Source organism: Indicator indicator, chromosome 18 (genome assembly GCF_027791375.1).
Source record: "Indicator indicator isolate 239-I01 chromosome 18, UM_Iind_1.1, whole genome shotgun sequence".
NCBI classification, from domain to species: Eukaryota; Metazoa; Chordata; class Aves; order Piciformes; family Indicatoridae; genus Indicator; species Indicator indicator.
The window spans coordinates 7,262,943-7,278,095 of NC_072027.1; the positions used below are offsets into that span (position 1 = coordinate 7,262,943).

Below are 15,153 nucleotides of genomic sequence, written 5' to 3' on the forward strand. Positions count from 1 at the left end.
GGCCTGAGAGCGCTCTGCTGTGGGCTCAGGCCCCATTCTGTGGATGTGACTTGTCTGGGTCAGTGAGAAAGGTGCCTGCACAAAGGGCTGTGTCAGCCTTGGTGAGCAGGTGAGCAGCAGGTGAGCAGCAGGTGCGCTCTTCAAGCCCTGGGTCCCCAGGAGTCTGACCCCTTCAGTGACTTAAGGCTTGCTGCTGTCAGAGCAAGAACAGTGCATGGAAGACAGCAGAAGCAGTGATGCTGTGTGCTGGGAAGGCACCCTAGGACAGGAGACACAAAGAGGAGAAGTGAGTGAATGTCCTCCTCTGGCTGCTGGCAATGTGCCTGGGTGCTCTGCAGTGCTGGACTTGGGAGGTGGGGAAGCTGAGAATGTCCTCCGTAGCTCATGAAAGGCACTGGGGTCTGCCAGTTCGGGTTTTTTTTATAGAAATCAGCCATACCAGCACATTTTGCTGGGAAGTGGGATGTGCAGAGCTGAGCAATGGGAGATGCACACCCTGCTCAGGACCCAGCTCCCAAATCCCAGTCAGGAGCAGCAGCTGTGGGGCATGGTGGTCTGTGCCTGCTCATGCTGGGAGCAAACAGGTGCTGTGACCTCTAGGATGCTGAGGTACTGCAGAAATGTCCATCTCAAAGACATTTCCAGGGCTGAGCTCTGTCACCAGACTGGCCTGGCCACCTTCTTGGGCTGCTGGGTGAAATGGTGCTGTGCTGCTCCAGAGTGCTTGGGCTGGCTCACAGAAGGTGCCGTATGTAGGGTCTTGGCACGTTTTGGGTGCTGCTGGCTCCTCAAGCTGGGTAGACCCAGCCTAGCAGCCAGTAACCCTCTGTTCAGCCTCATCATTAGTGCTGGCACCAGGCCCTCCACATTTGCTGGTCTCCTTCTGTCCTGTTTCCCGCCTGTCAGTTCCTGCAATGGTGGCTTTGATGGGTGCCTGCAGACGTCCCCAGGCAGAAGCTGTTGCCGTAGTGGGAAGATGAGCAGCCCCAGAGACGTGCTATCTCTCTGAAGGAGCACGGAGATGAGGGAGACAGAATCATCAGAGCCAAATGTGGGGGTTGTGTACTGCACAGGGGCAGTGGGAGGGGGTGTCTGGACAGATCTGGTGCCATCCGCTATCCATGCTGCTCTGGAGCTGGGTGAGGAATCTGGAGCCTTGCAGTGCAAAGGGGGCTGCCTCCTGAGGAAGGGGTAGAGGTGGTAGTGCAGGGTGGTGAGGATCAGGCCATGATGCTTTGTTTGCATCATCTAAAGCACAGGCAGGCCCAGCATGTCATTGTCCCCAGATCAAAGCCTGTCCTTGCCCCAGGGCAATGTAGGGATGCGCTGCCCAAGAGCTCTCAACAGCCTCTCCAGCTCGATGGCCTCAAAGCAGCACCAGTATCTGTCACGAAGATTGCAGATGGGCTTAGACACAGTGCACTGCTCAGGAGGTGTTCTGAGACACGGCCCAGCAGCCCTGCTCCTGTCTCTCCGTCACACAGATTTCTGGATTGGCTACCTGTAAGCCAGCCACTTACTGGAGCCTGAACCACATCCAGGGCTGGCAGAGGCAGATCAAAGTATTTATGCTGTTCAAAATAGATGACACAGTTTCAGGCAGGTTTCACGAAGACTTAGATGTGCAGAAACAGCATATGTGCACCTTCCACTTCCCTTGGCGCTAAAGGCTTAGCTCCCGCTGCCTGGCAGCTATTTCTCAGCTCCGCTCGCAGCCCCCTCATCCTCCGGTTGCTTTTGTGGAAGAGGTGCTGTGCTGGAGACCCGGCTTCCTTTTATAGCCCTGAATGTGACTCGGAGGTCGCTCGGCTCCGTTCCTCCCCCACACACTTTGTTGTTAGCAAGGGCCCAGCGGGAGGCGATGAGGCTTTTCCCCATTGCCTTTCTGCAGATGGGTAACACCCTGCCTGCTGTCCCTGCTCCTGCAGGGAGCCCTGCAGAGCTGAGCTAGAGGCCTCCCAGTGCTCCCATATTCTCATCAACCCTCAGGAGGGGCTCAGGATACTCGGAGGCTGTGAGAGCCTGTGGAGTCCCAGCTCCTCTGTGACCCCCCTTCTGGGGCACAAATTGCTGTCAGTGGGGCTGTGCGGGGGCTGCTGCTTACGGGCACAGCAATCAGCAGGCTTTTATTGGCAGATTGCTTTCATCTCGATGGTTTTCAGAACAGTTTGTTGGTGGCCACATGAAATTGATGTAGTGTTGTGTGTGGGGACTGAGGGGATGAGGTGAGTGGAGAGAGGGAGCTGTAGAAAAGCCAACTGGAAGTAAGAGCATTTCTGCCCAGGGAATGGGGCATCCCTGGCCACTGGAGAGTCCCAGGCAGGGCCAAGCCCTTGGGCCCCATGGGAGATGTCATCCCAGAGTGATGTGCTGAAGGAAGCACAGCCTGTAGTGCAGACGTGGCTGCAGGAAATGGGGCAGATGAGGAAGAGGGGCATGAGGGGTATGGCTGTGACCAGCACCCACTGAAGTCATCCTGGTGTCACTGAAACCTGCCCAGACTGAGGCCCCAGCAGGATAGTGATAATGCCTGCCACTGCGGGCATGTACCTGTCCCTACGGGCTGCTGGGGGTGCCTCATTTGTAGCTGAGCTCCAGGAAGAGGGCTGGGGCACTGCGGATGCCAGCAGGAAGAGAAATGGTACCACTGCAAAGGCCCCCCCTGTTCAAAGGCCACGTGTGCTGCCACTCTGGCATGCAGCTTGGCAGTGAAAAAGAGCTGCAGGGAGCAGTTTCATGCCTTGGCACTGCACCGAGGATAATGTAAGCATGTGAGCCCGGCAAACAGGGACCAGGGACAGTGTGTGTGTGTGGGTGAGCACTGGCAGCACAGCTTGAGGACTTTGGTGTATGGTGGGGGATCTGGCAGCAAGTGGGGCCCTGTTGTGTGAGCAAGCCGGATGCACGCATCCCGAAGCTCTGTCTGGAGATGGTGCAGGTGCGATCCCGCCCCAGGGAGAGATGGGCACTGGGCAAAGGCTGCCATGGGGATGGAGCAGGGCTGCCACAGGTGTCCTGCAATCTGTGGAGGCCAGGACACTCAGTGACCTGCTCCCTGCACCTGGCGTGCTTCAGGTGTGGCAAGTACCAAAACCGGCTCCAGGCCAAGACGTGGCAGAGCCGATTCACGGGGATGAAGCCTGTTGTTTCGCTGGAAGGTGGTAGCCCCACGGAGATTATCTCTGCCATGGCCCATGGAGTGAGTTGTGAACACAGGTCACTCCATCCCTTCCTGCCCACCCACAGGTTCTGCAGTGGGTGGAAAAACGGAGTAGTTCTGGAGAGTAGGGTGCAGACAAACGTCCCACAGAGCACAAACCCCCTCCCCCCTCTGCAGGGGGTTGGCGCAGCCGACGAAGATGATGAACAAAATGCTTCTCCCCTGCCCCGGCGGCCCAGCCGCGCCCGCTGCTCTGACCCGCACCCGGCCGGCGGCTGGAGCCGCTGCTGCCTGTACTGGGGCCGTAGCTGAGAGGTTTGTAGCGGGGGAATCTCCTGCATCTGGCGGTTTGCACAAGGGGTACCCGGCGCAGCCCGCACAGCCACCCAGCCAGCCTGCCCGGCCGCCCTGGGCACTGCCCCGCCCCGCCGGTGGGCATGACCAGACCGCCTCTGTTCCTCCTCCTCCTCCTCCCGCCCTTCCCCTCCCCGCCGTGCCGCCGCCGCCCGCCTCCGCGCCGCGATTTGCCGGTGCCGGCTCCGCCCGCTGCCCGCGCGGTCGCGACCGAGGGGCGCGTTCAAACACGGCGAGGGAAGGAGCGGGGAAGGGAGCTGAGCGGGATCGCAGCGCTGCCGGCATGGTGAGTACGGGCCCGGTGCGCCTCCCAGGTAACCTCAGTGCGCTTCTCGGTACGCCCTGCGCTGAGCTTCCGTGCGCCTTCCGGAGAGCTCAGGTAGGCCCCCCGGGGAGCCCTTCTGCGTCATCCCACGGTGCGCTGCGCCGCGCCCGTCGGGGAGCTCCGGGCTGCCTCCCCTTGCGCCTCCCGGTGCGCCCGTCGGGGAGCCCCGGGCCACCTCTCGGTGCGCTCTGATGTGGACCCCTGGGAGTCCTAATGCGCCCCTCCCCCGGTGCTCTCCGCCGTGCGGTGCTTTGTCCTCGGCTTCAGCACGCTCCACCGACCGCGGGCCCGGCCCCGGGGACCGACCTCCCCCTCCGCCTCCTCCGTGCCGGAAATTCCGGCCGGCCTCGGTGGGGAATGCATGGAGGCGCAGGGGGGGCTGCGGGGACGCGGGAGCGGAGGAAGAATGGAAAGCTCGGAGGAGATGGGGAAGGGGTTGTGGCTGTATCCTGGCCAGGCAGGGCTCGACGGGGGCACGGCTGGGGCTGGGACCAGTTCTTGTCCGCCACCCCGGGAAGGAGCCAGGCTGGCCGGACCGGTGTTTTGCCGCCCTAGGGGGTGCCACCCTTGCTGCCGCAGGCAGGACACCTTCGAGTTCCCCCGGCGCTTCCCAAACCTCCCACAACCTGACCTACTTCCTCGGTCGACTCTGTCGGGAGGAGCCGCTGCAGGTCTCGGTGGATGCCCCAGTGCCAGAGGTTGGATGTTGTGAGCTCCCCACCGCAGGGACATCCATGTCCCCCAGACCTGTGCATATCTGGTGGCACCACAGGCAGCTCGGACCCTCCCAGAGGGCCCATCTCTTCTGTGCTTCATGGAGTGCTGATGGGCCTGGAGCAGGTGCTGGGCTTACCGGGGGAGGTGACAGTGCAGGGCAGGAGCTGTCAGACAGGTTTGTGCGTGGCAGCAATTAAAAGCGGGGTGTTTGTTTACCTGGTGCGTGGAACTGAGAACCAGGGCAGCTTCCTGGGTGTAACCAGGCCCATGAGCACTCAGCAAGGCTGGGAGCCATGGTGGGGGCTCTGGCTGGCCCCTGCCATGCTTGCTATATCCAGCTGCGACGGCCATTGTCCCTTTCCTGGGAGCTGGAGCTGAGGTCAAAGATGTCCTCACTCCCCTGGCCACCTGCACAGGAAGCTGCATTGTCCTGGCTGCATCCTGCCCCTTCCTGCCATGTCCGGCCACGGGGTCCCCTGCACGCACACACTCATCTGGTCTGTGGCTGCCTTGTCCCTGCCTGGTGTTGGGGTGGGAGTGCCTGCAGGTGGAACAGGGCCATAGGAAGAGCTTGGAAACTTGTCCTGCGTGGTGTGGGGGCCTGTGCTGTATGGGAAGATGCCCTGAGGGGCAGGAGAGTTGCCTGTCCCCTGTGCACCCAGGGACTGGGCATCCCCAGGGTCTTTCTGAGGAGGTTTCCAGAGGGTGTCCAGGACATGGATTCCCAGCAGGGTGGCTTGGAGCTGCTGGGCCAGGGCTGGCGTCAGGCCCAGGCAGGTGCTGCCGGCTCCTGAACTCGCCCGCCTGGCTGGGCGGCAGGTGCCTGTTTCGGTGGCAGCCTGGGCCGCAGGCGGGAGGTGGGGCTGGGTGTGGGAGGGAAGCGCTCTGCTGTGGCAGGGGCAGCAGCAGGGAGCCCCTGCCTCGCTGTGGTTTGCCCAGTGCGTGTTGCATGGCAGCACCCTGCTCACTTGGCTCTTGGGTCTTCAGGGAGCTACCCAGGACTTGGCGGGTTCCTCTCGGAACCAGGAGCCCTGTAGGTCCTTGGGGCCAGCTGGGAAAGGGGGTGCGGGGAAGCTTGGAATCTTGGCTGTCTAGTGTTGCTGATTTTGTCTCTCCTTCAGCAGTGCTGGTACCGGGCTTTTCTCTAATTCTCCATGGCAGCAGCACAGGGTCCTGTGACCTGTGAGCCTGACACCCGTGTCCTCAGTACCTACCTCTCCTCAGAGCCTGTTGTCAGCAGCATGGGCAGTGTGGGCAGCCTGGTGGAGAAGCAGGATCTGTCCCCCATGGAGCTGCGGGCCCAGCTAGGGGGCTCACGGGGGTTTCGACAGCCCGACGGCTTGCTGCGGAAGGGGCCGAGCCAGCGGGAGCTCTTCGGCTACCTGCACGGGGCCAAGAAGGAGGTGCGGACGGAGCGGAAACACCAGGCATCAGGTGCCTGCTACAAGCGGGATTATGAGAGCGACCGTGAGAACCGGTCCCCTGAGCGCTGCTCCCGTGACCATCACCGTGGGGCTGACTTCAGCAAGAGCTCCCTGCCTGAGAGGGGCCGCTTTGACAAGGTGAGGCTGTGGCTCTAGGTGCCATGCCAGAAATACATCCTGCTTTACAAGAGGATGGGACTGGGGCAGGGTGCCCTCCCTTTCCCCCCGCTTTTCCCCTTTTCCCTCTTTTTGGATGGGATGTGGGGATTTGAGGATGCCTGTGGATATGGGGCTGTGAGTGAGTGGGTTCTCCCTGGCTCCTGGCACCTGTGTGTGGTGGTGAGGGCTACTGAGCTCATCCTGACCTCCCTCTTGTTTTTCAGTGCCGTATCAGGCCCTCGGCGTTCAAGGCGGTAGCTGGGAAGGGGCTAGTCTCCATGCAGGGCCTGTCCTCGTCCAAAGGGCAGAAGCTGTCCAAGAGCAACGGGAGTCTGCACACGCTGCTGTCACAGAGCAGCACGGCAGCCTCGCAGCATGGCCCACTCCGCACCCATCTGCTCCATGCCATCAGCCTTGATGAGGCCTCTGACTCCAGCCACAATTCCATCCAGAGCTTCCCCTCCTATGGTTCCCGCCTCAAGCCTGCCCAGAGCCAGTTCAGTGCTTCCATGGGCCACATCAACCATATTGGGGGCTCCTTGGACAGGGTTTCCCGGAGCCCCAGGGACCCCCTGGCCCCCGAGAAAGTGCCCCTGTCCTGCAAAAGCATGGCCACACTGAGCCGGCTGCAGAGCCCTGGAGAGCCTCCACCACCCTATGAGTTCACCTATTCACTGGAGGATGCGGTGAAGCAGCTGGAGGATCGGCTGCAGGAGACAGGAGGAGAGCTGCGGCAGCTCAAGAGGAGCCTTAGTGAAACTGAAGACCCTTTCACACAGGTGAGCTGTGGGGCTGGGGCTGTGCTAGTGCCCTGGGCGGGGGTGTAAGGCAGTGATGCCTTGGTGTAAGGATCAGTTGAAGGAGCTGGGTGTTAGGCTGGGAATGTCCAAGTGTCGGAAGACCCAACTGGGATTCCTCTCTGGGGCTGTCCTGCATAGGGGCAGGTCACAGACCCTCATCCGTGTCCACCTGTGCTAGCAGGTGTTTGAGGACAAGCAGCGGCTGTGGCTGGATGAGCTGGAGGATCTGAAGCAGATGTACATGGCTCGGCTGCAACAGGTGACACAGCAGGCACAGCGTGGGCAGAGGGCACTGCAGCTGCAGCTCTACAAGGCACAACAGGAGAAGAAGCGGCTGCAGGAGGAGCTGAGCATGCAGCAGTGCCAGTGTGAGGAGTCCAAGCTCCGGCAGTCCCAGGGCGAGAGTGTCAGCCCCAAAATGGAGGAAACCAAGTGGGAGGTGCGTTCTCTTCCTTTCCTCCCTGTTGCTACTTTCCTGGCTCTGCAGCCAAGATGGGGGCAGTGGTTCCCTGCTCTTGTGTCACTTGTGGCTACAGGATGTCGGGGTGGGGGTGAGCCAGGTGCTCACCCAGGTGAGCTCTTCATCTCCCAGGGATGCTCTGGTGACAACCTGGGGTGCTACAACGCCTGGGATCTTGCTCCTCTAGCCCTTCCTCACCACTCACCCATGCCCTGCAGGTGTGTCAGAAGGCAGCAGAGATTTCCCTGCTGAAGCAGCAGCTGCGGGACACCCAGGAGGAGATGGCTCAGAAGCTGGGTGAAATCTTCAGCCTGAAGACACAGCTGCGGGAGGCCAAGGCAGAGGTCCAGGCCAGGGATACCCAGCTGGCACAACTAGCAGACTCCTTCCAGAGTCCCCCAGAACCTGGCACCTCACTGCCGCTGAGCGATGACCCTATGCCAGCATGCCAGGACTTCCCTGGCTGCGAAACTGATGACTCCAAGTGCCGGGGTCTTCACAGCGACACAGCGGAGCCCCTGGAGCGGCAGGTGGAGTGGCTGTGGGCAGAGCTGCTGCGGGAGCGGCGCCAGGGCCAGCTGCAGGCGGTGAACTTTGAGTTGGAGAGAAAAACCTGGCAAGAGGAGAAGGAGAAGGTACTGCGGTACCAGCGGGAGCTGCAGGCCAGCTACATGGAGATGTACCACCGGAGCCAGGCTCTGGAGCGGGAGCTGCGGCAGCTGCGGTCAGAGCCCAGGGAGGTTGGGGCCGACTCGCCATGGATTGAGCGGGTGGAATCCTCAAAGATCTGAGTGGTGGGATGCCAGCAGGACTGTGAAGGGGGAAGGTCTCTTGCTGCTGCAACAGGATGATCTCAGGGTCTGTACAAGAATTGGCCACTTGGCGCTGCCCTGAGTAGGACTGATTGTGACAAGAGATCTTTTCATTCTTGCAGTGCTTCAGGCCTTTCTGGGGGTACCTCTAGAGAAGGGGGGGGTCATCTGTGCCAGGGTGGGGGTCTTGCATGTGCCCCGTGCTCTGACTCCAGGAGCGTTTGCCCTGTGATTCCTTCTGCTATGTGAGCAGAAACCAAGCGCCCTGTGAGATATTCCCTGTCCCTCCTGCTCTGCCACCTCTGTTTCCTACAACCCTGTAACTTAATGTTCTGTAAGGAGAGGCCTAAGCCCTATCCCCAACCCTGCTCCCTTGCTGTGGGGGTTCCAGCTGCTGCTCACAGCAGTTGCCCTGGCAGTAGGATAATAGAACGGGGAGGTGGTGGTGCCCTGGGCCTGCACTGGTCAGTGTTGGTGCTGCTGCGAAAGTAAAGGAGGAAAGCCTGGTAAGTGGTGGTACTGATGGGAAGTAGAAGCAGCTGTCCCAGAACCTACTGGGGCCTTCCATGTCACTAGCATTAAGGGCTGTTCTGCAATGGAGGGTGGTTAATGCAGCTTCCCAGCACAGAACCCATGAACTTCACAAGTGAGTGCCACATGCACAAAGGGATGAGAACCTGGTGCCCTGATGCACTGGGAGACCTTTGGGGAGGGGAAAGAGGACTGGGGCATGCGGGCTGGGAGCTGGGATGTTCCCCAAGATAGGGAAGAGGCTGGGGTAGCCCCACATCGCCCTTCCCTGGGTGGGTGAGGGATACCTGAAGGGCTGGGCCATTGCTGGGGAGACTAAATCAAGAAGCACTGGAAGGAACCATGCTCTGTGCCTGTAACAGTGGAGTTCTGTGAAGGTTGGGCCTGACCCAGCTCTCCTCTGACTTTCCTGCAATAAACTCGAATTTCCTCTTGTGGTCTCTGCCTTTGCTTTCCTCCAGCGCGACGGTGGGTACCACTGCTCAGACACACAAGGGGTGTGCGGGCTGACCTGGGCCCAGCGCCACCTCCCACTGGCCTCCCGGCCCCGGCGCCCGCCTAGGCTGCCGAGGAGCCACCGCTTCAGGGCGGGAGGCGGCCCGGTGCTGGCGGTACAACCAGTTGGGGAATTGTAGCAAGATGAGTCACAACAGGGCCGGGACCTGTGCGACCGGCCGGGCCCCGCGGGGGCGAGCTGCTCGAGCGCTGCCCCCGGGGCAAGCTTCATTCCCCCCCCACCTCCGCCGAAATGATTTAACCCGTTCAGGAGACCACTGCGACGACGAACCAGCGCACCTCTCTTCCGTCGCGGCATGGTTTTCCCTGGATCCATGACGCCTTGACATACACCCAACCCTCTCTCGGGAGCGCGACAGCCCCCTGGCGGCGCGGGGGGATTCCATGCACGGCTTGCCCACCGGACACCAGCTCCGCAGTACGGAGTGCCGGAACCACAAGCTACAAACCCCACAAACACCTTTATTCAGCCCCACAGTGTTCATCAACCCCCAGTCTGTACCCTCGGCAGTGTCCTCACAAATAGGAGAGCAGGGGTCCGCCCTTGCCCGCAAGCCCCTGTCTGTCCTCAGCTCCTCACAGCGGCAGGGGCAGGGTCGCTACCTCCTCCAAGCACTCATCATAGGTCTCCTGGTACTCCTCATGGGGCTTGATCATGATAACGCATGTTGGGCGCTTCGAGCCAGCTGCAGCTCCCAGGTCCTGCAGGAACAGAGCAAGACTGTGGAGGAGGTTGGGGAATGCTATGTCCCCCTCAGAGGATCCCCTCAGGCATGTGGCCAACACACTTCACACTCATGATCAAACACAGGGAAGTTGTCTCTGCCAGCCCCTTAAGCCAAATCCCTCGTGCTTGGGTTTAAGAAGCGTTTTCCCTGCTCAATTCCAGAAGCACAGCACTGCTCTGGCACAAGGGCTGGCACCTGCCTCACATACCATACTCCTTCCCCTGGGTTGGGAGCCAAGCCAGGGACTGCAGAGCTGCCTGCACTGGGGTGAAGCCCAGAAGACACCAAACTCCACCTCACGGGTTCCAAAGGGGAGGACGTCCCACCCCAAAACCACACCGTGGCCAGCATCTCATTTCTGCAAGCAGCCAGGTCCCAGCTCACAACTAACGGGGAGAAAATGCATCCTGGCTCTGTACCAGTCCCCAGCTGCTGCAGGGTCTAGGACAAGTGGTTCTGTAATCCCACAGTGCAACTCTGCTGCATCTGTGCCATGGACATGTGTTCCTCTAATCCCCTAGTCATGAACAAGCACCGGGTGCTTTTATTTAGGCACCAGATTGGCACTTTCTTCGGATCACTTCTGTGATGGCTCAGTCCGGGTGCTGGCCACTGTGTTCCCTTTTGTCATGCCTACTTCCTCCTGGCTGCACAGCCCCAGCCCCTTACCGATTTGGAAGGCACGTATGCATAGGGGATGCTCCTGTCCTCGCACATGATAGGAATGTGGCAGTATACATCGATAGGCTGCGTATCGCCGGCCAGCACTATGACCCTGCAGAGGAACGCCCGTGTCAGCAGCCGCACTGGCTGTACCGTGGCGGGTGAGCAAAGCCAGGGCAGCGCTTACCCCTTCTCGCCCTTGTTGATGAACTTCTGGACCTCCTTCACGCCGCGGCGGATCTGTTTGTGCTTGGCCGCTGCAAGAGAAGCACACTGTCAGGGGCTGCGCCGCCACGGCCCGGTCCCGCCGGGCCCCACCAAGCCCCGCCCTCGGTGCTAGCCAGACCTTTCCTGATGCACTTGTAGAGCTTGCGCGTCAGTTTGCGGGAGGCGAGCGGCTGAGCGATGGGGTTCAAATAGTCGAGCTGCTCCCGGTAGGAGCGCTCGGGAGTTCCCTCCGCATCAGCCGCTGGCTCTAGCTCCTTCTCCCGCGCCATCGCCACACCGCCCCACGCCGCCGCTTCCACTTCCAGGGCACACGCGGCCCGGGAGACCAGATGGACAGCTGGAAGATCTGCGCCAGCCAATCAGCAATGCTCTTTGGCATTACCCGCCCACCAGACCGGCCAATGGCGAGCGAAACTTTTCCGCTTCAGTCCCTGCGGGCCCGTGGCATTCTGCTGCCCACGTTCAGCCGGGTCTCCGATGACCCTGGGGCTCCCTCCCGCCCCGAGTCTCCCCTCCCCGCTGCCGCTCTACCCCTGGGCCGGGGTGTCAAACACGCGGAGACAGACTTTCAACACGGTCCTTTACTGGGGTGCAGTCTACAAGTGCAGACCGGAGCACCGCAGGGCTGTGCTGCCGACACGAGGGGTGGGGGGTAACGCTCAACCAAACGCGAACCTGAAGATACCAACATTGCAAACATACAGAGAAAGAACAAACAGCAGAGCTCTCCTGCACCACACTGGGTGTACAGCCAGCCACCTTCACAGGGCTAGGCCCCGATTCACCCCAGTGATTTTTTTTGTTTTGTTTTGTTTTTTTCCCCCCAGAGAATCTTTTCTTACTGCAGAACTGTGGTGCTCCTTTTCCCAGGGAAGAAAAGAGGTTTCCCATGTAGTGTCCCTTTTGGAAACCTCTTTGTTCCTTATTCCATCAAGCTGGCAGGTGTGGCTGTGGGATAACTAGGTCTGCTGAAGATCACAGCTGCAATGTCAGCACATCCCCTGAGCCCCAGCAGACCTCCTGAGGCAAGGAGACAACACCGCTCCAAAAAAAAGAGGCCTCAGACATGGCTTGTTACCTCCTCTCCCACCACAGCCTATCCCTTGGGCACAGGAGGGCTTCAGACAACATCTGCAGCTGCTCCAAGACCTCTCGCTGCATCTCCATGGCCATGCGGTGCACATGGTGGTTGAAGCTGTTGTACATCACAGCGTTCTGGAACACGAGCATGAGGTCACGCTGGAACTGGACCATGGACTGAATGTGTCCCTTTGACAGTCTTCTCTTTATGCTGGTTAAATCCATAGGTCTACAAAAGACAGAAGGAAAATTAAATTGCAACCCAAGGCCAGGTATTCTTATTCTCTTCAGTATGGCCCTGAAAGCAGAGCTATTTTCAATCAGTTTTATTGCTCAGGACTAAGAGGAGGAGTGAGAAATGTTTTTCTTCTAAGTAAGTGAAGTAAATTTAGCCAATGCAACACTTGCTGGCCAATCAACTTGGCAGGTCATTAGCAGTCACCTCTAAATGTTAAGCTCCAGAGAAGGCAAGCAGAGCAATTCTAGTAATTAGTCTCCATGAAGCCAGTCCAGGTCTTAGCAGAGAAAGAAAAGTTACTAAAACAGGTGTCTATTAAAACCCCTTAAAACTGAATGGTACCACTAGCAAAAATAGCATGCTGATAAGGAGAACATGATGGAGAATAAATATTACTTCCTTTATTTTGACAGAATGAGAAAATGAATGGCTGCAGAGACGACAGCTGTGACCAGAATAGAATATGATTCAGCTCTGAAAAAAATGCCCTCAATCTCTCTGGGAAATATTCTTATGACCCACTTTTCTGCTGAGAACAAAACATCTGGGAAGCAAGTGGTGGATGAGGAGAGGTGGATGATGTGACTGAGTTGCACACTTCCAGCATGGGGAGAAGAGACTGCTGAGCTGCAGAAGCTGAATCCTGTGAGCCTGGAGTAAGCAAAGGGCAGGCACAATTCCATCATCTCTACAGCCAGTGCAAGCTTCCAGGTTCTAATCATCCGCAATAAAAGAAGGAAGGAAACTGTTCCACTGGCCCTCTGGAAACCAGAGAAGACAGAAAAAAAAAAAACAAAAAAGAAATCAACTAGCAAGCACTTCCTCCATAAACTCACCTCTTCACCACATCCCTGTATCCAGGGGCTTGTTTCTCTGACACTGCCTTCAGGAATGGGCCACTGCATCTAGGGGGACAAGCACAAAGAATGACCTCTGTCCACCCCCTCAGCAAAGGCCACATCACAACACAGACCAGTGCCTGCCATTCCCCACTTGCTGTAAGGGCCAGAGCTGGTTAGAAATGGCCAGTATTCAGTGGCTGGCACAACTTGGCATGGGAGAAGGCTTGAGCCCCTCACTGAAGCTGGCTGTGCCAGCTGTGTAGGAAGCAACATTTGGTCTCTGCCACACTGAGCAGAAGAAATAAATATGCAGTGTTTCTTCTCTCCAGCTTTGCAGTACGCAGCTGTTTTAGATGTGAGGACAGCCAGAAATAAAGCCATGGAGAGATAAGCCAACCTGTGGTAGCTGTTGTGGAGGGGAGGACAAAGCCTGATGACAGAGGAGCTGGAACTCAGGGCAATGTGTACAGGAACCAGGTCAATCCAACCCTTTGCCTCCACGTACCTGTGACTGGCTATCACCTTCCAGGTGGACAGGAGAGTTCTTTTGAAAACAAAATGCTGCAGTGGGTTATCCCAGCTCAGCTGCATCCTGTGGAGGGAATATGTTGCTGCATCATCACACTTGAGATTAAGAGGTGGCAATTCTGCTGGCACCCACCACATCCAGGTGGATGAAATGCAGAGATCCTTTGCTGTAGTTAGGCAAAGCCTCTCAGGGTGAAAGCGTTCTGCTTCTGAATGTACAACTAAACATCCAGGATGCAGAAAGATACAGGGCAATAGGTAGAAGCAAGAGCTGAACAGCTCTAAAGGGCAGGATAAAGTTGGACAGAAAAGCTCATGCTACACTGAAGATTTGAGGTGGTTTTTATTCACTTTCTCATCCCAAAATTCCACAGTTTTGCTTTTAAAGGCAGCCCAGGTGATCACATGTGGCAGTGCCTGCATCTGGCTGACATGCCTTCACCCGCCTAAAGAGGCTGGCAATGCCTCTCTTAGGAGGTGGACTGGACATTGCCTTACAAAACATGATGCCCAGCTCAAATCAGGCCTAGCTTCCTTGAGGAAATATGTACATTCCATTTAATCTCTTATGTAATCTTTACTCTTCTCCCTTCATCTTAGGATAAATGCCCAGAAATGCTGGCAGATCCACAAAGACAGCACAAGTTACCTCCTTCCCACCTGTTCTCCTCAGCTGTCTCACCTTCCTGGAGATGATCTGTGCCATACATTTGTTGTTATGTGAGACAAGGGGAACAACTCTGTTCTGTATCTGTGAGAGAGCAGAGCAAACTACTTACTGCTGCATGTCGACAGGACTTGTGGAGTCCAGTGTGAGGGCTGCAGAAGTGCTATCACTATCATCTTCCTCCTGTGCCTGAATACTCATCTCCTGTGGATGCAGCTCACCTAAAGGTTCTCCTCCAGGTGCCTCTCGAGTCTTGTCCTGAAGAACAGAGAGGAAAGAGGAGATATGGCTACAATAGCAGCCTATCACCTGGATCCTTTATCTACATGACAGCCTGCAGCATTTCCTCTTACTGCACCCAGTCTCAGCTCAGAGCTCTCTCTCTCTGTTACTCTGGAGGATGATATTTTTAACCTTATTTAGACCTTCACTGTACTGCCCAGCACTCTAGCTAACAGCTGGGTCTGCTGTCTTGGATCATAACCACTTCTGGCTAATGCAAACACTGTAGAGCTGACTGGTGCCCAGTGTTGTCTCTGTCTGCTTTTCTGGGAGGAGTAATGGATGTAGAGAAGGCAGTCAGGAGCTGAGGTAAGACTGCATCAGGCTTGTTAAAGTTCAAGACAAAGATAACAGGATCCCACGGAGTGCAACAAGGCTGTTTCCTCACAAACTCCCATGTGAATATGACAGACTGAGCCAGGATGGAGAGTGGTGATGCTGTTGTAGTGCTTGCCAAAAAAAATGTAGAGTGAGAGGTGCAGGGTGAGAGGCTTTTTGGAGTCCAGAAGTGGGATTGTGTGCAGGGGCACCTGAGAATCTTCAACAGATCTGAAGCCTGGAGCAGTCTCCCCAGGAAGAAAGTGGACACTGTGCTATTTTTGCCTTTTAACATTGGGAGAACTGCAAGGAAACTGCCGG

At 57.7% G+C, this 15,153-nt stretch overlaps 2 protein-coding genes across 2 annotated transcripts; one reads left to right on the plus strand and one right to left on the minus strand.

The window, feature by feature from the left end:
• The first annotated feature begins 5,694 nt into the window (after positions 1-5,694).
• On the plus strand, positions 5,695-8,346 carry N4BP3 (NEDD4 binding protein 3). Its single transcript, XM_054389130.1, has 4 exons — positions 5,695-6,118; positions 6,364-6,918; positions 7,121-7,378; positions 7,618-8,346. The coding sequence occupies exons 1-4, from the start codon at positions 5,711-5,713 to the stop codon at positions 8,188-8,190; spliced, it is 1,794 nt and encodes a 597-aa protein (XP_054245105.1). The 5' UTR covers positions 5,695-5,710; the 3' UTR covers positions 8,191-8,346.
• A 1,368-nt stretch (positions 8,347-9,714) lies between these two features.
• Positions 9,715-11,146, minus strand: NHP2 (NHP2 ribonucleoprotein). The gene is made up of 4 exons (XM_054388920.1): positions 10,996-11,146; positions 10,837-10,906; positions 10,656-10,761; positions 9,715-9,960 (listed from the first exon to the last, which is right to left on the minus strand). The coding sequence occupies exons 1-4, from the start codon at positions 11,144-11,146 to the stop codon at positions 9,835-9,837; spliced, it is 453 nt and encodes a 150-aa protein (XP_054244895.1). The 3' UTR covers positions 9,715-9,834.
• Positions 11,147-15,153: the final 4,007 nt, after the last annotated feature.

Bases quoted from the DNA above. Each gene is read 5' to 3' on its own strand.
- N4BP3 (XM_054389130.1), top strand. From the start codon at position 5,711: ATGGCAGCAGCACAGGGTCCTGTGACCTGTGAGCCTGACACCCGTGTC. The intron at 6,919-7,120 runs GTGAGCTGTGGG...CTGTGCTAGCAG, and splicing joins CTGAAGACCCTTTCACACAG to GTGTTTGAGGACAAGCAGCG. The intron at 7,379-7,617 runs GTGCGTTCTCTT...CATGCCCTGCAG, and splicing joins TGGAGGAAACCAAGTGGGAG to GTGTGTCAGAAGGCAGCAGA.
- NHP2 (XM_054388920.1), bottom strand. From the start codon at position 11,146: ATGGCGCGGGAGAAGGAGCTAGAGCCAGCGGCTGATGCGGAGGGAACT. The intron at 10,907-10,995 runs GTCTGGCTAGCA...CTTCTCTTGCAG, and splicing joins CTACAAGTGCATCAGGAAAG to CGGCCAAGCACAAACAGATC. The intron at 9,961-10,655 runs GTAAGGGGCTGG...CTGTTCCTGCAG, and splicing joins CATACGTGCCTTCCAAATCG to GACCTGGGAGCTGCAGCTGG.